Below are 18,060 nucleotides of genomic sequence, written 5' to 3' on the forward strand. Positions count from 1 at the left end.
CGAAAACAGAAATCCAGAAAATCACATTGTATGATTTTTAAGTAATTAATTTGCATTTTATTGCATGACATAAGTATTTGATACATCAGAAAAGCAGAACTTAATATTTGGTACAGAAACCTTATTTTGAAATTACAGAGATCATACGTTCCTGTAGTTCTTGACCAGGTTTGCACACACTGCAGCAGGGATTTTGGCCCACTCCAACATACAGACCTTCTCCAGATCCTTCAGGTTTCGGGGCTGTCGCTGGGCAATACGGACTTTCAGCTCCCTCCAAAGATTTTCTATTTGGTTCAGGTCTGGAGACTGGCTAGGCCACTCCAGGACCTTGAGATGCTTCTTACGGAGCCACTCCTTAGTTGCCCTGGCTGTGTGTTTTGGGTCGTTGTCATGCTGGAAGACCCAGCCACGACCCATCTTCAATGCTCTTACTGAGGGAAGAAGGTTGTTGGCCAAGATCTCGCGATACATGGTCCCATCCATCCTCGCCTCAATACGGTGCAGTCGTCCTGTCCTCTTTGCAGAAAAGCATCCCCAAAGAATGATGTTTCCACCTCCATGCTTCACGGTTGGGATGGTGTTCTTGGGGTTGTACTCATCCTTCTTCTTCCTCCAAACACGGCGAGTGGAATTTAGACCAAAAAGCTCTATTTTTGTCAGACCACATGAACTTCTCCCATTCCTCCTCTGGATCATCCAGATGGTCATTGGCAAACTTCAGACAGGCCTGGAAATGTGCTGCCTTGAGCGTGCGCTGCAGGATTTTAATCCATGACGGCGTAGTGTGTTACTAATGGTTTTCTTTGAGACTGTGGTCCCAGCTCTCTTCAGGTCATTGACCAGGTCCTGCCGTGTAGTTCTGGGCTGATCCCTCACCTTTCTCATGGCCATTGATGCCCCACGAGGTGAGATCTTGCATGGTGCCTCAGACCGAGGGAGATTGACCGTCATCTTGAACTTCTTCCATTTTCCAATAATTGCGCCAACAGTTGTTGCCTTCTCGCCTATTGTCCTGTAGCCTATCCCAGCCTTGTGCAGGTCTACAATTTTATCCCTGATGTCCTTACACAGCTCTCTGGTCTTGGCCATTGTGGAGAGGTTGGAGTCTGTTTGATTCAGCGTGTGGACAGGTGTCTTTTATACAGGTAACGAGTTCAAACAGGTGCAGTTAAAACAGTTATTGAGTGGAGAACAGGAGGGCTTCTTAAAGAAAAACTAACAGGTCTGTGAGAGCCGGAATTCTTACTGGTTGGTAGGTGATCAAATACTTATGTCATGCAATAAAATGCAAATTAATTATTTAAAGGTCCCATGGCATGGCATTTTTCTATTATTTTATAATGTTTCCTGAGGTGTACTTATATTGTTAGTATGATTTTTACATCATAAAATGTCATTTTTTCTTTACTGCTGTTTTCCCTGTGGCTGAATGCCCTGTTTCAAGAGGTGTGTCGGCTGTGAGACTTCAGTAAAAACGCCCACTGTTGTGATTGGCTGACATCTTTGCATTTGAAATGAGCGGAGGGGGCGTGGTTTAACGAGGTCTACCGAAGCACGAGCTGCTGCCAGAGAGACAGATGGACCTGAGTTCACTTCTCATCAGTTCTGTCAGTACGTCTCAGTTCAGTGAACTGTTGTAGTTACTAGAATATACTTCAGGTTATTAGTTTATTTCTAGTCGGAGGGGCTGTCACTCATGTCAGGAAGTTAGTAACTTTAGTAAATTATGGATCAGCGCTGACTCGAGATGCGAACCCTTTAGAACGATTCAGTCCGATTTGGTGAACTGATTTGGTAAGTAGGAAAACCTGCATAATCGGCAGTGTATCAAATACTTGTTCTCCCCACTGTAAATACCTTGGTACATGAGTATGACAAACATTCGGTACCATGAAACATATCGAAGAATCATAGCACTACTTCCTAACACCATATCTGTACCATGGTAAAACCACAGGACCTTTTTGTAAAGGTAAAAGCCATATCTCAAGGGAACAGTGGTTAATGTTTTCTAAGTTTGTGCTCAGGAATACTTAGGAAAACAATGGACTTACTGGAGGATCAGATTTAAGTTTGTAACAATAGAAACTCTTGTTGATGGTTAAGCCTGCAATAAGGCCTCGGACTTGTTGCATAAGCATTGGCATGAGTACCAGGTGGTACCGGCACTGGCATTTTCAAAATGCCACCTCAAACTGAACTCTGACTTCTGCCAGAACATCTCACACCATTACGCTTTTAATGATGGTAATCGCGGTGCAATTAAACACTTGCATGCTGCATTTGCATTGAGTGAAAGTTTCAGGTGCAATTAAACAGAAGTGTAACACAAATCTGCTTTTTTAGAGAGTGATTTTGTTTGGAATGGAACAGGAAAAAAATAACGCACGTCGTGTGCTAAAGGAAGCTGATAAGATGTTATTGCAGTCTGTCTCAGACAAGAATCAGTATAGAGGGTAGCTGTGGGAGAAAAAATAAATGGCTATTTGTGAGCGCTATCAAGACATTGTTTAAGAAGTGCACCGCTGTCCTGTTGGTTTTCATTCACTGGACGACTGAGTCACAGTCTATTACAGGAGAAGCGCATCACAGCTCTCTCTGTGAGACAGCGAGGGAGGGACACAGCTTCTCTCATTGCCATGGTGAAAAAATGACATTTTCACTCTTCAAGCCAAATCTAAAGCATCTGTCAAGTGCTTTTGTAAAGCTTGCTATGCTTTTAAATTCCAGTCAAAATGCTTCTTTCTGCATGTCCTTGCTACAGATCGCTGCTTCATATCTGTCATATCAAGTTTTATGCTACAGCTAGATTATACTGTGCCAAACAAAATGCTGATACTTGATCATGCTGATGGTATTTATTTGCATATGTGGCCTTTCTAAAGTAGACAGATTATGCTATGTTATGATGTTTGGATTAGGTTACTGATTACATGACATTAAATAAAATGGTCCACATAAAACTCTGTCATTTACTCACCCTTAATTGTTTCCAAACCTACATGACATTCTTTCTCCAGTGGAAGCAGAAAAAGCATATAATAAAAGTAATCTATGCAATTTGTGTCATATATTCAAATCTTCTGAAGCAGGGCAACATTTTTATTTTACCCAAAGTATTATTACCACTGGGAAAACAACAACCAAGACATTCAAAATGTCTCATTTTATGTTACACAGAAGAAAGAAAATCACAGTAAATGTTGACAATTACATTTTTGTATGAACTAATCCTTTAAAGGGGACATATGCAAAATTCACTTTTGAATTCACGTTTGAACATAAATGTGTGAACATTGAACATAAATTGAACATAAACCATCATATAATGGTAAAAATCCACCCACTCCTCTTTTTTAATCCCCATACATCATAAGAAGCATCTCAGAAAAAGCACTTTTTTTTTCAGATTCTAGCAATGTGACATCACATTGCACAGGCCCCGCCCACAACTGCTGACGGACTCTGCCCTATTAGCATAGAGACCATGCCTTGAGTGAGCTGCACACAGTCCGCCACGTTTATCTCCTCGCCAGAGCATTTAACAGCACCATTCAAGTAAGAAATGTGTTCTTATTAAAGCCACTAAAGTTATTCAATCAAGAGCAGTGAGTGATTTTCTGTTCTTTTGTTGTTAGATTCGCATGTATAGCAGAAGGTATATTATAGTATATTACCCTGACTGTGTTTAAATAAGCTTTGTGTGTTTTTGACATAACCGTGTGTATTTGACAGTTTAAATTAACAAAGGTCTACCAAAAATGGCCCAAGCTAACAGAACAAAACATTAACGTAACACAAATGAAGCTTATTGAAATGAAAATCACTCATACCATTTTTCTCGAAAACTATATGGCTACTAAATTTCAACATGGGATCTATTTACATAATCCAACCATCAAAGTTTAGGCTAATCCAGGTTATGCAGAAAATGGATTGCATCAACTGTGGATGGCTTCAAAGTTGTCCTCCTCTGCTCGATGGTCCTGCCAGCAAGCAGCGCTGAAGTTGCGCTGCCAGCCAAATGTAGCCTAATATGCAATAGGCACGCACGTGTTGCGCGTTGTCACAGCTACATAAACAAATTTCCGCACACAGGAAGACGGATGTCAGGGTAATATTTTACATTTACTATATTAATCCCAAAAACAAACCTTTGCATCAAGTTAAACAGGCCCATTGGCTACCTACATAATAAGCTGTTTTAAATTTCAAATGATCAATGCCGTGACTGAGCCCAACCCGATCCCAAACATAGTTTCGAAATATCTGTCCGAACACGGCCCGGCCCGTCGGTTACCGACGGGTCCCATCGGGCTCGGGTCGGGTATCCATCCACTATTCTGTGCGCGTGCTTCGGATGTGTGCACTCAGAAAACCATATATCAGAAGTTTAGATTGATATGGCTTTAAAAGGCATGCAATAAACTTTCATGATGATGAGGAATTGCAATGTCGCATGAGGGCGAATGCGATAAGAGACGACAATCAAAACCAAAAAGATGTTTTCGTTTTTGGCAGAGTGTCAGTGGCACAAGCTGCACAGGCTCCACCCTGTTCTGGAAAGCAGGGTGAGGAGAAAGCGGCAACCCCGCGCAGTTTCTCTTGAAGCAAATACGGAATTGACTTAAAGTGCAATTCACCGACTGGCCGCTAGAGACAGGCTCTAGAAGGGAGCAGAATCTCTTTGAGCCCAAAATGCTTTAAAATGCCCAACTTTATTGCAGAAAAAAAAATATTACAGCCTGGTACAAATTGTGGTTTTGGTCTATACGGCTAATTTTGCCCTTCATGACAACTGTGAGGAGGTGAATTTTTTTAGAACTCATTCGTTTACATTATATAAAGCCTTAAAGTTCTGCATAATTAAGGGCATGGCCACTATGAGTGACAGGTGGATAGCCATTTATCTGCTGTCTGTTTGTCATCTCAGCTCCACCCACGTCCCGCCTCTTTGACCATTTTCTATTATCCGGGAGTGACGCGCGATGATGCGCTGCCAAGATGGCAACAGCCAGCTCGACCCTACTTTACGCTTCAAAACTGCTCTTCAGAATCCTATGGGTGACGTCACGGACACTACGTCCATATTTTTTTTACAGTCTATGGTGAGGAGCAGCAGCTAATTTGCATTTAAAGATACATGCACGAAAACAGCATGTGTTTTTCTTCCACTCAAAAATGGCCATTTACAACATGTTATAAGACATTATCTGTGGGGTATTTTGAGCCGAAACTTCACAGACACATTCTGGGGACATCTAAAACTTATATTACATCTTGTAAAAAGGGCCATAATAGGTCCCCTTCAGGACTCTGAAAAAAAAGGACAAGATACCATAGATGTTTAAATGCTGAGACAAAAAAACATTCCCATAATGAATTTACTAAATTCTTTTTTTTATTTTTTACTTCTGATAACTAAAAAATATTTTAAATAATATTTAAAATTAACATAAATTAAAATTTTTATATATTTTTATTTAAATAATAAAAATATTATATTATTTGTAACTTATTTATTTCTTAAAATTATAAAACTCTTCTCAGCAATCTAATTATTATTTTTTCTTAATGATTTGATTTTGATCATATTTAAAGTATCTGACAAACTATCACATTTCTATGTGATGTGATAAAATGAAATAAATAAAATAAACAAAACAACCCATAAAAAACGTGATTGGGAGACTGATATGGATAAATTGGCTCTTTAAAGGGATAGTTCACACAAAAATGAAAATTTGACATTTATCTGCTTACCCTCAGGCCATCCAAGGTGTAGGCGTCTTTGTTTCTTCAGTATAACACAAATGGTGACACGATCTAGTGTAGAGACCTCACACACAGGAAGTGATGTCTCTACACTAGATCGTGTACATAGACCTTCCTTTCCGGAAGTGCTGCGCTTTCAGGGCTATTGGACATGGTGTTGTATTTGAGGTAAAAAATGATATAAATACTGTTTGGTTTATCGCACAAACCGATCGTTTCGTGTCTTAAGACATCAATGTGTCGTCACGAGCCGCATGGATTCATTTGAAGTTGTCTGTGCATGTTTTTTTTACCCTAATAGAACTAGACCCCATTGACATGCATTCTATGAGTGACACACAGCAACGGTTGAAGATTGAATCTTCATTTGTGTTCTAATGAAGAAACAAAGACACCTACACCTTGGATGGCCTGGGGGTAAGCAGATAAATGTCAAATTTTCATTTTTGGGTGAACTATCCCTTTAAAGGGGTTTTCATTAAATGTTCATTGGGCCATTTCAGTGGCAAACTGGGATGAAGACCTGCACTGAGAAGAGACATTTACTCTTTTTAAGCTTTAATGTTACATTGTTTATTCAGAATCATGCTTCACATTTCTTTGTTCAGATTAAATTAGAGCTTTAGAACTTTTAAAGGGAGAAGGAAGGTGCAAGGTTAATATGCATGACAGCTTTATTGAAAGGATTTTTTTTTTCTGTTATGAAGTGGTATTTGAGTATTTGTTTGGTATTTGATGACATTCAGGGACATACCTGGAGCGCGGCAAGAACATAGACTCTTTTATGAAGACCGATCCAGAGAGCAGAATGTACCAGCATGTGCCAATGTCATCGGGACTGTCAAAGAGAGAAAAAAAGAGAGGAAGACGAAGATACATTTTATTTAGAGTCCAACAGGAAACAAAACATGCTTATTTCTAACATGTGGTCTGGTTTGCTGTTTGGTTAGAGAAAAAGCAGCTGACACAGACACACATAACTTCAATGCTTAATGTAAACACTCTGTCATCATTTTTGTCCTGTGATACACTCCTGTGTGCAGACAAAAGATGACATTAGGAGATTCCCAGAGGAGAACAGTGAACAGAGCGATCAAACGGCCAACAAACCATCTCTCTTCCCCCTGTAAGTGATGCCAGTTGAAATGTGACTGCTTGATGTATGTGTGTGTGTGTGTGTGTGTGTGTGTAGGAAATAACACACTGACACACAATCCCCACTCCTTTTTTTCAGGTCACAGAGCAGTCAGGAACGTTAGACATCTTCTGGGTCGACGCCAGAGACATCCTTCCAGCTCCCGGCGAGCCCCGCTCCTTGTCTGCCTCTCCAGTAAGTGTTAAAAATGGGAATATGAAAAGAGGAGCAATCTAACGAGCAGCGGACATCTTGACCACTGAGTCAGAACAGCTGATACACACTCCAGCGAGATAACATGCCCAAAGCAGTGCTGATAGACATGAAGTAAATAACCCAGCTTTCATGCTACACTGCACACTTTATTATGACTTGTCTTTTCTATTCGATTTAAGATGTTTTGTCTGCGATGAAATTCCTTGTATATCTTCACCTTATCACATGCTCACTGGAGTACTCGATTCTTATTGGTCAGTCATTTAGAGTGCAACATTCGGGTTGTGGAAGTAAAAACCCTATTCATTTTCCTCAGAGGAATTCATTTTTAACTTATCAAAGATAGAACTACTGTAAGCATCAGTCAGCAGCCCTTTTATACATGCACACACACACATACGCTTAATGGAATTCCCGAAGAACATACAAAAGGATTATGCAAAAAATGTCTACCAATCAGAGAATTGAAAATTCAAAAACGTATTAGCGCTGCTCGCCCATTCCCATGAAGCACAGCGAATGACATTAATCTCAATAGAGTCAATAGAAGTCAATCTCCCTACGTTCTCAAACTACTTACATTTTCACAATCAACATCTGTAAATCAATAGTTTGATGTCATTCGCAATGCTTCATGGGATTGTAGTTCTTTCCCTCATTAAAGCCGTTAAGTACACACTCTTGTACCTTTGTCTTATAAAATCAAAGTTTGTAGTGTTATTATTCACCATATGGTTCGTTTCATTGCCTATAACTCTTTAATAAAGAATTTTTGAATCTTAATTCAAATTTTTAACTGTCATGCATGACAACTCTGTATATTGGACTGTTCATTCTGTAACTGAAGCCGGCGGTATTTTACGTCTCTCACATCACACCACAGACTCACACTTTCGTTTCATACAAACGCAACTGGCATCATCTTGCATCTCTGTTATTGACAGCAGTAAAAATATCCTCCAATAACTTCAGCATTATTATTTCTATAATCATTGCAGTGTTTGTCTTGTTATGCCGCCGACCTTTTGTATGTTGTTGTAATGCACTATTTTTTAGCAAAAAATGTACAACGAAATAAAGGTAAAACTGAATATTAAGATAATTTTAACTCAATATTTCAAGTCCACATGTTTGTCTTTAAATGAAAATCCTAACCACACACACGAATACTCGCTCCATCGTCTCTATAGGACTAATGAGGCAGCTCCTGACTTCTCTCAAACTCAGCATGAGCACTGCTTGCTTTTTTCGTTCTCTTTCTGCATCGCTCCCTTCATCATTGCAGCTTCTGCTCTCTCTTTTAATCGTTTTTCCCGAGCGCGCGCGCAGACAAAAAACGAAGCACTAAATTATTAATCAGCAGAATGCAAAGAGGGAGAAGAAGAGAGCGGGAATGATAGAGGGCGAGAGACGGAGAGCGTGAGGATGTTCTGCACCATCAACGGAGCAGCGCTGACTGAACTGGGTCACTGAAACACTCTTCCAACGCTCATCAAATGCTCATCAAGCACACAGCAACAGTCTCCAGCCCCTCAGGAACGACTGGGGAGCAGCACAAACCAGAGCAGGAAGTCGGGCAAGGTTTGGAGGAATATGGACTTTGTGCATTCAACCTTGGGGGTTATTTAGCTGCTAATCTTCCGTCATCCTAAAAAAGGAAATTCTTAAGGTTAAAATCCACAGACAAATACGGGAAAAATGATAATATTTGCCATAAAAAGGTCATGCTTTATATTAAAGTTTTCATGCCTTTACAAACCTATGCCATGGCAACCCACAGTAAAATACCATAGTTTCTCCAGGTATTATTGCTATAGTAAAACTCGAAAGTACAGCAATTTAATGTTGATTTATTATGATTTTACAGAAAAAACAATAACTGTAGCAGCAGTTAATACTGGCATTTCAATTACATGTTTGCCAGAAATCATGGTTTCTGTGGTAAAGTTTGTCACAGGACAAAACATTTACAGGAAATGTCAATAAAAACATTTCTGTAAACTGAAATGAAAATATAACTGAAAAACTATATATTAAAAACATATAAAAAGCTAACTAAACTAAAAACAAAACAAATACCAAAATGTATTTTTATAATATTACTATAACTAAAATAATAGACTTAATCTAGAAACTTAAAAGGGAACTACTTAAAGTAACTCAGTTATCATTACAGTAACCAGTGACATTATATCATTGTAAAAGTTTACCAAAATGAAAAATGGACTTAAATTCACATTCAAATCAAGTAAAGAAAAAACTGTGTTTATAATCTATGTTGATACGCCTACATTTCTAGTCTGAGCTGTGTTTGTTCCCAGCGGCGGCTCTTGGGCTGATGGGATTCCCAGCAGGAATACAGAGAGAGTGATGGGGAGAGGGAAACCTTCTCTATACCAGCTGGTGGCCATGACTGTAGGAGAGAACCCTTCTGCTGAGCTGTTTCTGTGTGACTGTGCCTGTGCCTGTGCCTGTGTGTGTGTGGTGTGTGTGTGTGTGTGTGTGTGTGTGTGTGTGTGTGTGTGACCAGGGTACAGAATGATGGATCACCCATGCCACCACAGAGCACCACTCCTGCATGCACACACTCACACATCACATACAGACACAGTTTTATGTGAATGCTGCATGAGTACTCAAAGTCAACAGCTATTCTTACACACATAAAAGGCTTTTATGGGTTTTATTTCTATTGAGGCTCTTCAATGCAAAGATGGCGGGATGACAGCAGCCTTACCGGAGTGTGACGGCACAGATGAGCTCAGAGTCGTCCTATTATGAGTCTCACTGACACTGTGCAGTCCAAACATTAGTTAAATGGCACATTTATTTTTTTCTTTTTAGAGCATTGTCAATAGATAATGCATGTTAAAACTTTTGGTGAATTTTGACTTTAAAAGTTTTATATATAGTGTGCATTCATACGGATTTAAATAAAGTGGGGTCCACATTAAAAATCTGTGATTTTCTTTCATTTACACCTGGACTTTTTTTAATATTGTGAGAAACTGAAAAAAAAAATTATGATGTGTAAGAAATACTTAAAGGGTTAGTTCACACAAAAATTTTAAGTCTTTGATTAATTACTCACCCTCATGTCGTTCCAAACCTGTAAGACTTTTGCTCAACAAATTAAGGCAGTTCTGTACTCTCAGCTATGCAACTAATACGTTTGCTGATCAAAGTTTATATGTGATTGTGAATAAAAGCCTAAACTCAATCTGTTCATCATAAAGCGATCATGTCCCTTCAGAAAAATTGGACTAAACCGCTCAATTTATATGGATTACTTTTACAATCTCTTTATGAACTTTTCGAAGTGTCAAAGTGTCAGTTGCGTAGCTGTATATGGAGGAACAGAAAGCTCTCAGATTTTATTTTAAATATCTTAATTTGTGTTCCGAAGATGAACGAAAGTCTAAAGGGTTTGGAACGACATGAGGGCGAGTCATTTTTGGGTGAACTATCCCGTTTAAATTCCGTACTTCACATCACATATCTAATTTGTGACTCTAAGCAGGTGAACTCCTTTGTACAAAAGGTCAAATTTCAATCGCAATCCAACTATTGTGATGTATGATACGTAGCTATGTATCGCAATCATTTATTTTATTGTGAGCTAAATACAAGCAAAAGACAGACAAAAAAGAAATTCAGAAATGTCTGGTCTTTCACACAATCTGTTGTTTTATCTATTTTGTAATAAAAAAGTATTGTATATTTAAAAAAAAAACTAAATTGGTACAATATTGTCCAATCACAGAAAAATCTATATCAATTGTCAACTAAAACTGTGAGCATCTATTTCTTGTTTAAGAGCATAATTCGTATGAATAGGCAAAAAGTCCCCTGAGGATTTAAACTTGTTTAACAAATGTAAACATTGCTTAAACATTATTTACAAAAAGCAGAAATCAAAGTGCCTCAGTAACATCATTACAACTTTTATCACTGATATTTTTAGAAGCCCCATTGTGATATTATTGCCCTTCCAACCCGCTAAAAAATAAAGTATAAAAAGCGTGTCTTTATAGCATAGCGGAAAGCGTCATGTTTGTGTATTTGGCACTAGCGGTTCAGAGGCTGCTGCGGTGGGAGTGGTTTGTTCCTGAGGGAAATCAGCAGCAGCACACACAAGTCTGAAGATTATTATTAGCGCGGAGCTTTAAAGCAGCGAGCTGTCTAATAAAAAAACAGTGGAGAGAGTAGCATAGGTACCGCGTCAAGGCAGACACAGTGGAGTGTTAGTACTTAAATAGTCTGCCACTGGGAGTTTTGAGAGTGTGTGGATGGGATGAAAACAACCACATAAAACTGACTCACTAGTTACACAAATCCACAACTTATAGATAAACCAAAAATAAATGCATTTGCCTACTGCCTACAAGAAAAGCCAGACAAACTTGCATTCCAAAAAAAGTTGTCATCTCCACCCTGAAGACAATGAACAGCAGGATGCCGGGCAAAATTGACTCGTGCAGTTTCCAAACAATCACACGCTTTTAGTTGTGAGCAACTTGCTACAGCCAATCAGATACAGCCTTAAAAATGAACATGTAATCTGCATTTGTTCTGCCAAATGGTTGTCTAATTCAAGACACAAACCCACACAGAGCAACAATTAAAGTCACACACAATATTTCTCTGAACTCAAAGATTCAACATTAAAGGGGTCATATATGCAAGTCAATACACTCTAAAAAAAATAGTGCTATATCCTTCTGGGACCCAGAAAAAAACAAGCTTTTTTTTGGAAAAATTATATTTTATTCATATGTTATGATATGTCCTCTGTAGTGGACACCAGGACTTTGTTGTTTAAAAAATAAAATGACATGAAATTGCATGTATAGGCAAAAACAATGGCATTTATTTTTAATTCACCAGTACATTTTTAGGTTTCAGGATTTTTTTTAAACAAACTTTGTTTAAAGATGATTCTGAACTAGATATAACTAAATGCATTGATATACCATTTTACTTTATGAGATATGTGGATAAAATGGCCATACTTGGATTTTCCCATTCAATACAATGTATCTATACACTGCATCTAATTTTCATATTAATGTGTTCTTGGTGCAACTTGTCATATATCATAGGAATATTGATATGTAATTTATTTCCCCATTCACTTTTTATGTCTCCAAAATGCCTGATAAACATGATTTAAGTCCTGGCGTCCACTACAGTGGACATGTATGAAATCAATGCCCTGTTTTGTAACAGAAAGTCATATTTTGATTAGAAACCCCATAACATTTTACAGTGGACAAAAGTCTATTCGTAGGTCCCAGGAGGATTTGGCACTAAAAGTGATTCTTGGTCGTTATCATAGGGGAACCACTTTTGTTTATCATAAATACATGATAAACTAATTTATGATTCCTTTTTTGGTCATTTTGGCGCTTAAAGCTACAATATGTAATTTTTTGCCGCTAGAGATTGCTTATTCAAAACAAAGGAGTAGCTTGATGACGCCTGGATTTCGTGGAGCTTTTATTATGACCCTGCATGCCGCAGACGACCGTTTCCGCTTTTCCCAGTCATGTGTATGCAGCATAGTTTTATCATATTAGATACATTATTTGAGGGTGTTGAAAGTTATGTTATAATGTTAATCTGTGCATTTGCTCGGTGGTTACTATGAGTAACTATATAACAATGATTCATTTTCTGTTGATGAAAGTATCCAAACAGTTGCTCACCTTTCTAATAAAACATATTAAAGGGATAGTTCACTCAAAAATGAAAATTCTGTCATCATTTACGCACCCTCATGTTGTTCCAAATCTGTATGAGTTTCTTTGTTCTGCTGAACACAAAGAAAATATTTTGAAGAATGTTTGTAACCAAGCAGATAGAGCAACCATTGACTACCATAGTAGGGAAAAAAATACTATGGTTGTCAATGGTTGCTCTATCTGCTTTGTTACAAACATTCTTCAAAATATCTTCTTTTTGTGTTCAGCAGAACAAAGAAACTCATACAGGTTTGGAACAACTTGAGTATGAGTAAATTATGACAGAATTTTCATTTTTGTGTGAACTATCCCTTTAAAAGCGTCTTTGGTGTTTCCATGGTTTCTACAAAATAAAATCGAGGGTAACGGGGGTATGATGTCATTGATAGCCGACGCACAGAGATGGTCCGTGTCCAGGTTAAAATTGACTATTTCTCAGGATTTAAACACTCTTGGAAACATTTGGGATAATGTCAGTACGTAAGTCAACAAAATATATTAAAATTATTCTAGTGTTTTTTTGGATTTTTTTTCATCCAAAAATCTTACATACTGTGCCTTTAACAGTATTTTACCTTATTCACTTTTTTATTTTCATTTGAAAAAAAGCTAGAATATGCTTCAGAATGCGGAATATGTATTGTATTTTATTATACATTTTTATTATACATTATATATATTTAAAACATACAGATTATTTTGTCTTTTATTTATTTTATTTTTTTACAAAATGTATTAAAATCATTTAAAAAAAATGTAATTGTCTTTTGAGGGGGGGAAAACTATTTCAATTTGATATGCCCAACTCTATTGAACAGGGGGGGGGGGGCTATTTCAATTTGATATGCCCAACTCTATTGAACAGTAGCATATATTACATGTAATCAACTGACCTAAAAATGACCTAATTCAGCAGCAGTAATTAACAGTTTAGTGCGGCAACTTTAACTCTTACACAGGCACAATGGACTAGATGCTATCAGAGATGATGAGCAAATGAGACGTTCCCCTTTATGGACAGGGGGTAGTGACCCGCGGAAGGAAGCACACACACTTCATCTTCCTCCAGAAGAAAAGAAAAATGGAGTGTGAAATTGCAGGGGAGTGTCTGGGTCCACCCGAGGGAATAAATATATGTGTTTGAGTGTGCGTGTGTGTATGCGTGTTGGACTCCAGGACCAAAAAAAGCATGGGTGATGGGTGTCAGACAATGCCAACACTAATTTCAAACGGCAATGAGAGGATACAAGTGGGGTCTTTTTAAAAACACACATGCCATGCCATGCTTTTGAGATGAAGGGCGAATCTAAAGTGGGTCAGTGTGTCTTAGATGTTGTAGATCAATAGCGGTTTGTGTATCACCCAGAAACCCTGTATTCCTGATAATGGCATTTTCAGCTACTAGGAGACTCATTATAACATGACAGAAAGCACATGCAGCGCTGAATATAACACTTTTGCTTCAGCGCTTTCACATCTCACCTTTGTAATTTGATAAGACTTTTGAAAAGCGGGCTATATTTATCGCCGCTTCTGGAGTGGCACGATTTTCGTAGAATATTTGTGGTTATGCATTGCACATCCTACAAAGGCTTACAGAAACATAATGGCTTTAAACAAAGAAACTGGGTGGAAAACATGGTTGTTACTTACTAATAGAGCACTTCGTTGGCTTCGTGTCTCTCGTAGCGTACGGTTTCACACATTATCCTAAAAAAGACAGAAAAAAGGGACGGGAGAGAGAGAGAAACATAAACCAGTGATATATCCCAACTTAAATGGCTCTAAAAGAAACAATGTACCCTAATATTTTTGTCTGCGATTATGAAGAAAATCACTCTGTTTATGTTGTGAAGTCAAAATCAAAAAGGATTTCAGGACCAAAAACTTTGTGGATTCAGGACTGGTTGGCATTGTGTTTGAAAAGAAAAACAAACGGGCTGCCTGTTGTTAAGAACAGTGCAAGGACAAAACCAAACTCTGTTTGTGGATGACATATTTCGGTGTTGGTTTATGCTAGAAGTGCTGTTTAAGCAAACTCGGATGTATTGCCACAGAACAAAACATTCCAGAGGACAAAAACATTCTTCAAAAGACATTTCTCAAAGTTCAGCTCAGTTGGAGAGTAGAAAGTCAACCAAGTCCATCTGACACATTCCTGAAAATATGTATGACTCCTTAAGGGGTGTTGGTGGGGTCAGGTAAGGTTTGGAATGTTCAAGAACTGCAAGGTCACATAGCAAAGTATTTTACACCCAGATATGTACGTCCACATGTGCATGCATTTGATGATGTGAGAACCTTGAGAAGGTAATTCAAGCGATTTAAGAGTTCAGACAACAATAAATATACCTTGAGCCAAAACTGCTATCGCAAAACTAACACACTGTTAATAACTGCTCACAAGTTAGAAAAACAAATGCCCGAACTTGCTAAATTAAATGAAATTGGTAAGATTTTTCATTCGAAGAAGTCTCTTCTTGCTCACCAAGGCTGCATTTATTTGATTAAAAATACAACAACAAAAAAACAGGAATATTGTGAAATATTATTATTATTAAAGCTTTTGCAACATTGTACTACCGTTGAAAAGGTTTGGGTCAGTAAGACTTTTTTTTCAAAGTTGAAGAACAAAGAAATTAATACATTTATTCAGCAAGGATGCATTAACTTGAACAAAAGTGACCGTAAAAGACATTTATAATGTTACAAAAGATTCTATTTAAAATAAATTATGTTCTTTCTTTTCATCAAAGAATCCTGAAATATAAATAATATAATAATAATTATATATAATAATATAATAATCAGAAATATAATATAATAAGAAATATAATAATCATAAATGTTTCTTGAGCAGCAAAACAGTATATTAGAATGATTTCTGAAGGATCATGTGACACTGAAGACTGGGAGTAGTGATGCTGACAATTCAGCTTTGCATCAGAGATAAAATTACATTTTAAAATATATTAAAATAGAAAACAGTTATTTTACATTTGAATAATATTTCACAATATTACTGTTTTTGTTGTTGTTGTATTTTTGATAACATAAATGCAGCCTTGGTGAGCATAGGAGTATACATACACAGAGATATGAAATATACTGTGTGTGTGTGTGTGTGTGTGTGTGTGTGTGTGTGTGTGTGTGTGTGTACTAATATATATATATATATATATATATATATATATATATATATATATATATATATATATATATATATATATATATATATATATATATATATATATATATATATATATATATATATATATATATATATATATACATACATACATACATACATACATACATACATACATACATACATACATACATACGTACACACACACACACACACACACACACTATATTTCACTGCACATCTGTCTATCATTTACACATCTGTATGTATAACCCACCATCCACCACCTGCTTGACCTGAAAAATATTTGTGCATTTCTTCCCCACCCATTTATCAAATCCTTCCTTCAGTTTTACCTCAGTTGGTGTTCCCGAAGATTGGACAGCGCCTCCATTCCATGCAAGTAGGAATATACAATCTCCAGGTCCTGCAGGTAAAACAAGAAAGAAAGAGAAAAGATCAAAGGCTACTCATCTGTCCCAGAAGTCTCAGCGCAGGATGAGAAGTCACTTATTTCATTATGAAATGTGGTAGAGAAAAAGGCTTTGAAACGCGTGGAGAAAAGCAGAACAAACATGAGATGTCTCTATAAAAATATAGATTAGTCAGTTACATTAACCCTCATCTCAAATGCACTAGCATATCTCAAATTGACTGTAGTTTAAATTTGTGATTAAAGCAATTTAGAGTTACGATTGCCCCCCATCTCATCACCATCTAACACTTCCTCTTGTATTCGTTTATATGGATCATTCTGAAAAGTTATTGGTATCAACTAAATCTCATTTATAGGTGTGCGGTCCAAACACTTCTAAACAAATATTCTCATGTCCCTAAACAGGTCCTTTCACCAGAGAGTCTTGCTCTCTCTACAAGTGGTTCTTCAGACAAACTGGTCACAGTGTCCATGTCGCTGAGCACACAGCGCGCCCTGTCCCCTTCCACATGCAAAAGAGCACCGACGCCAGAACTGGGCCGCCTTTGTGCTCACAAAGGCATGCTGGGATAGCAAAGAGGACAAAAGAGGTTCTGTGCTCGCACACAGACTCACTTGATTATGAACTGAGAGACCCTGTGTGACATAGAACACAAATGCAAACACACAGCTCACCAAACATTTGCCTTCTGATATAGCACAAGTAAACCTCCGCCCCCTTGTTTTCCTATTAAGACTACATGAATGATCGATAAATAAGGAAGAATATGAGAAAAATGTGCTGGTCAGGTGATTGGGTCACCAAAGGATAAATAGTATTTTTGGTCATTTGTTTGTAAATATGGCACTATTCAGGGGATGAGGGTCCAGACAAGATGAAAGTGGAGTGCTGACCCCAAGGATAAATGACAAGGCATCTTAAAGGGATAGCTGACCCAATTTACACACCCTCAAGATGTTCTAAACCTGTGTGAGTTTCTTTCTTCTGTTGAAAGAAGATATTTCTGTTGGTAAACAGTTACTGGTTCCCATTGACCTTCATAGGGTTTTTATTTTCATACTATGGAAATAAATTATTTTTGTGTTTAACAGAACAAAGAAATACAGATTAAGAACAACTTGGGGTGAGTAAATTATGACAGAATTGTCATTTTTGGGTGAACTATTCAATGAAATGCCATCTTGTAGGCTCTAATGTTTGTGTATGTGTGTGTGTGTGTGTGTGTGGGGGGGGGGGGGGGGGGTTTCGGGCAGTGTCAAAAAAAGGCTGATGAAAAGAAAATTGATTAAATTATGGTTTGTCACCCCCTGCTGTTACTGGCAGTACACTGCATGAGATGTTGGAGGAAAAACACAAGAAATTAAGAATGAACAGTTAAACAATAAAGAAATAAAAAAAATTAAATAACAATAAAACAAAAACAGAGCTTATTAAAATAGTTGGAAATAGTCAAACTTTTTTTTTTTGCCTAATAATTTTCCACAATTTACAAATGTTATATTAAAGTATTATAAAACTATATAAAATAACAATAAAATACAAGGTACACTTTGTGTTTGCTAAATTTATTTAAAGCTGCAGTCCGTAACTTTTTGCGCTCTA

General features: G+C 37.4%; 1 protein-coding gene across 7 annotated transcripts in view; it reads right to left on the reverse strand.

Annotated features, from left to right (window-relative positions):
• rapgef2b (Rap guanine nucleotide exchange factor 2b) overlaps nucleotides 1-18,060 on the reverse strand; it is a 142,983-nt gene that overhangs the window by 74,345 nt on the left and 50,578 nt on the right. For all 7 annotated transcript variants that reach the window (XM_079839882.1, XM_079839878.1, XM_079839883.1 and 4 more), the window contains exons 2-4: nucleotides 16,378-16,448; nucleotides 14,527-14,583; nucleotides 6,533-6,616 (exon numbers count right to left, since the gene is read on the reverse strand). In XM_079839882.1, the coding sequence (XP_079696008.1) occupies nucleotides 6,533-6,616; nucleotides 14,527-14,583; nucleotides 16,378-16,448 (212 nt within the window). The remainder of the gene's footprint in view (nucleotides 1-6,532; nucleotides 6,617-14,526; nucleotides 14,584-16,377; nucleotides 16,449-18,060) is intronic.

Source organism: Gobio gobio, assembly GCF_949357685.1.
Source record: "Gobio gobio genome assembly, chromosome: 16".
NCBI lineage: Eukaryota > Metazoa > Chordata > Actinopteri > Cypriniformes > Gobionidae > Gobio > Gobio gobio.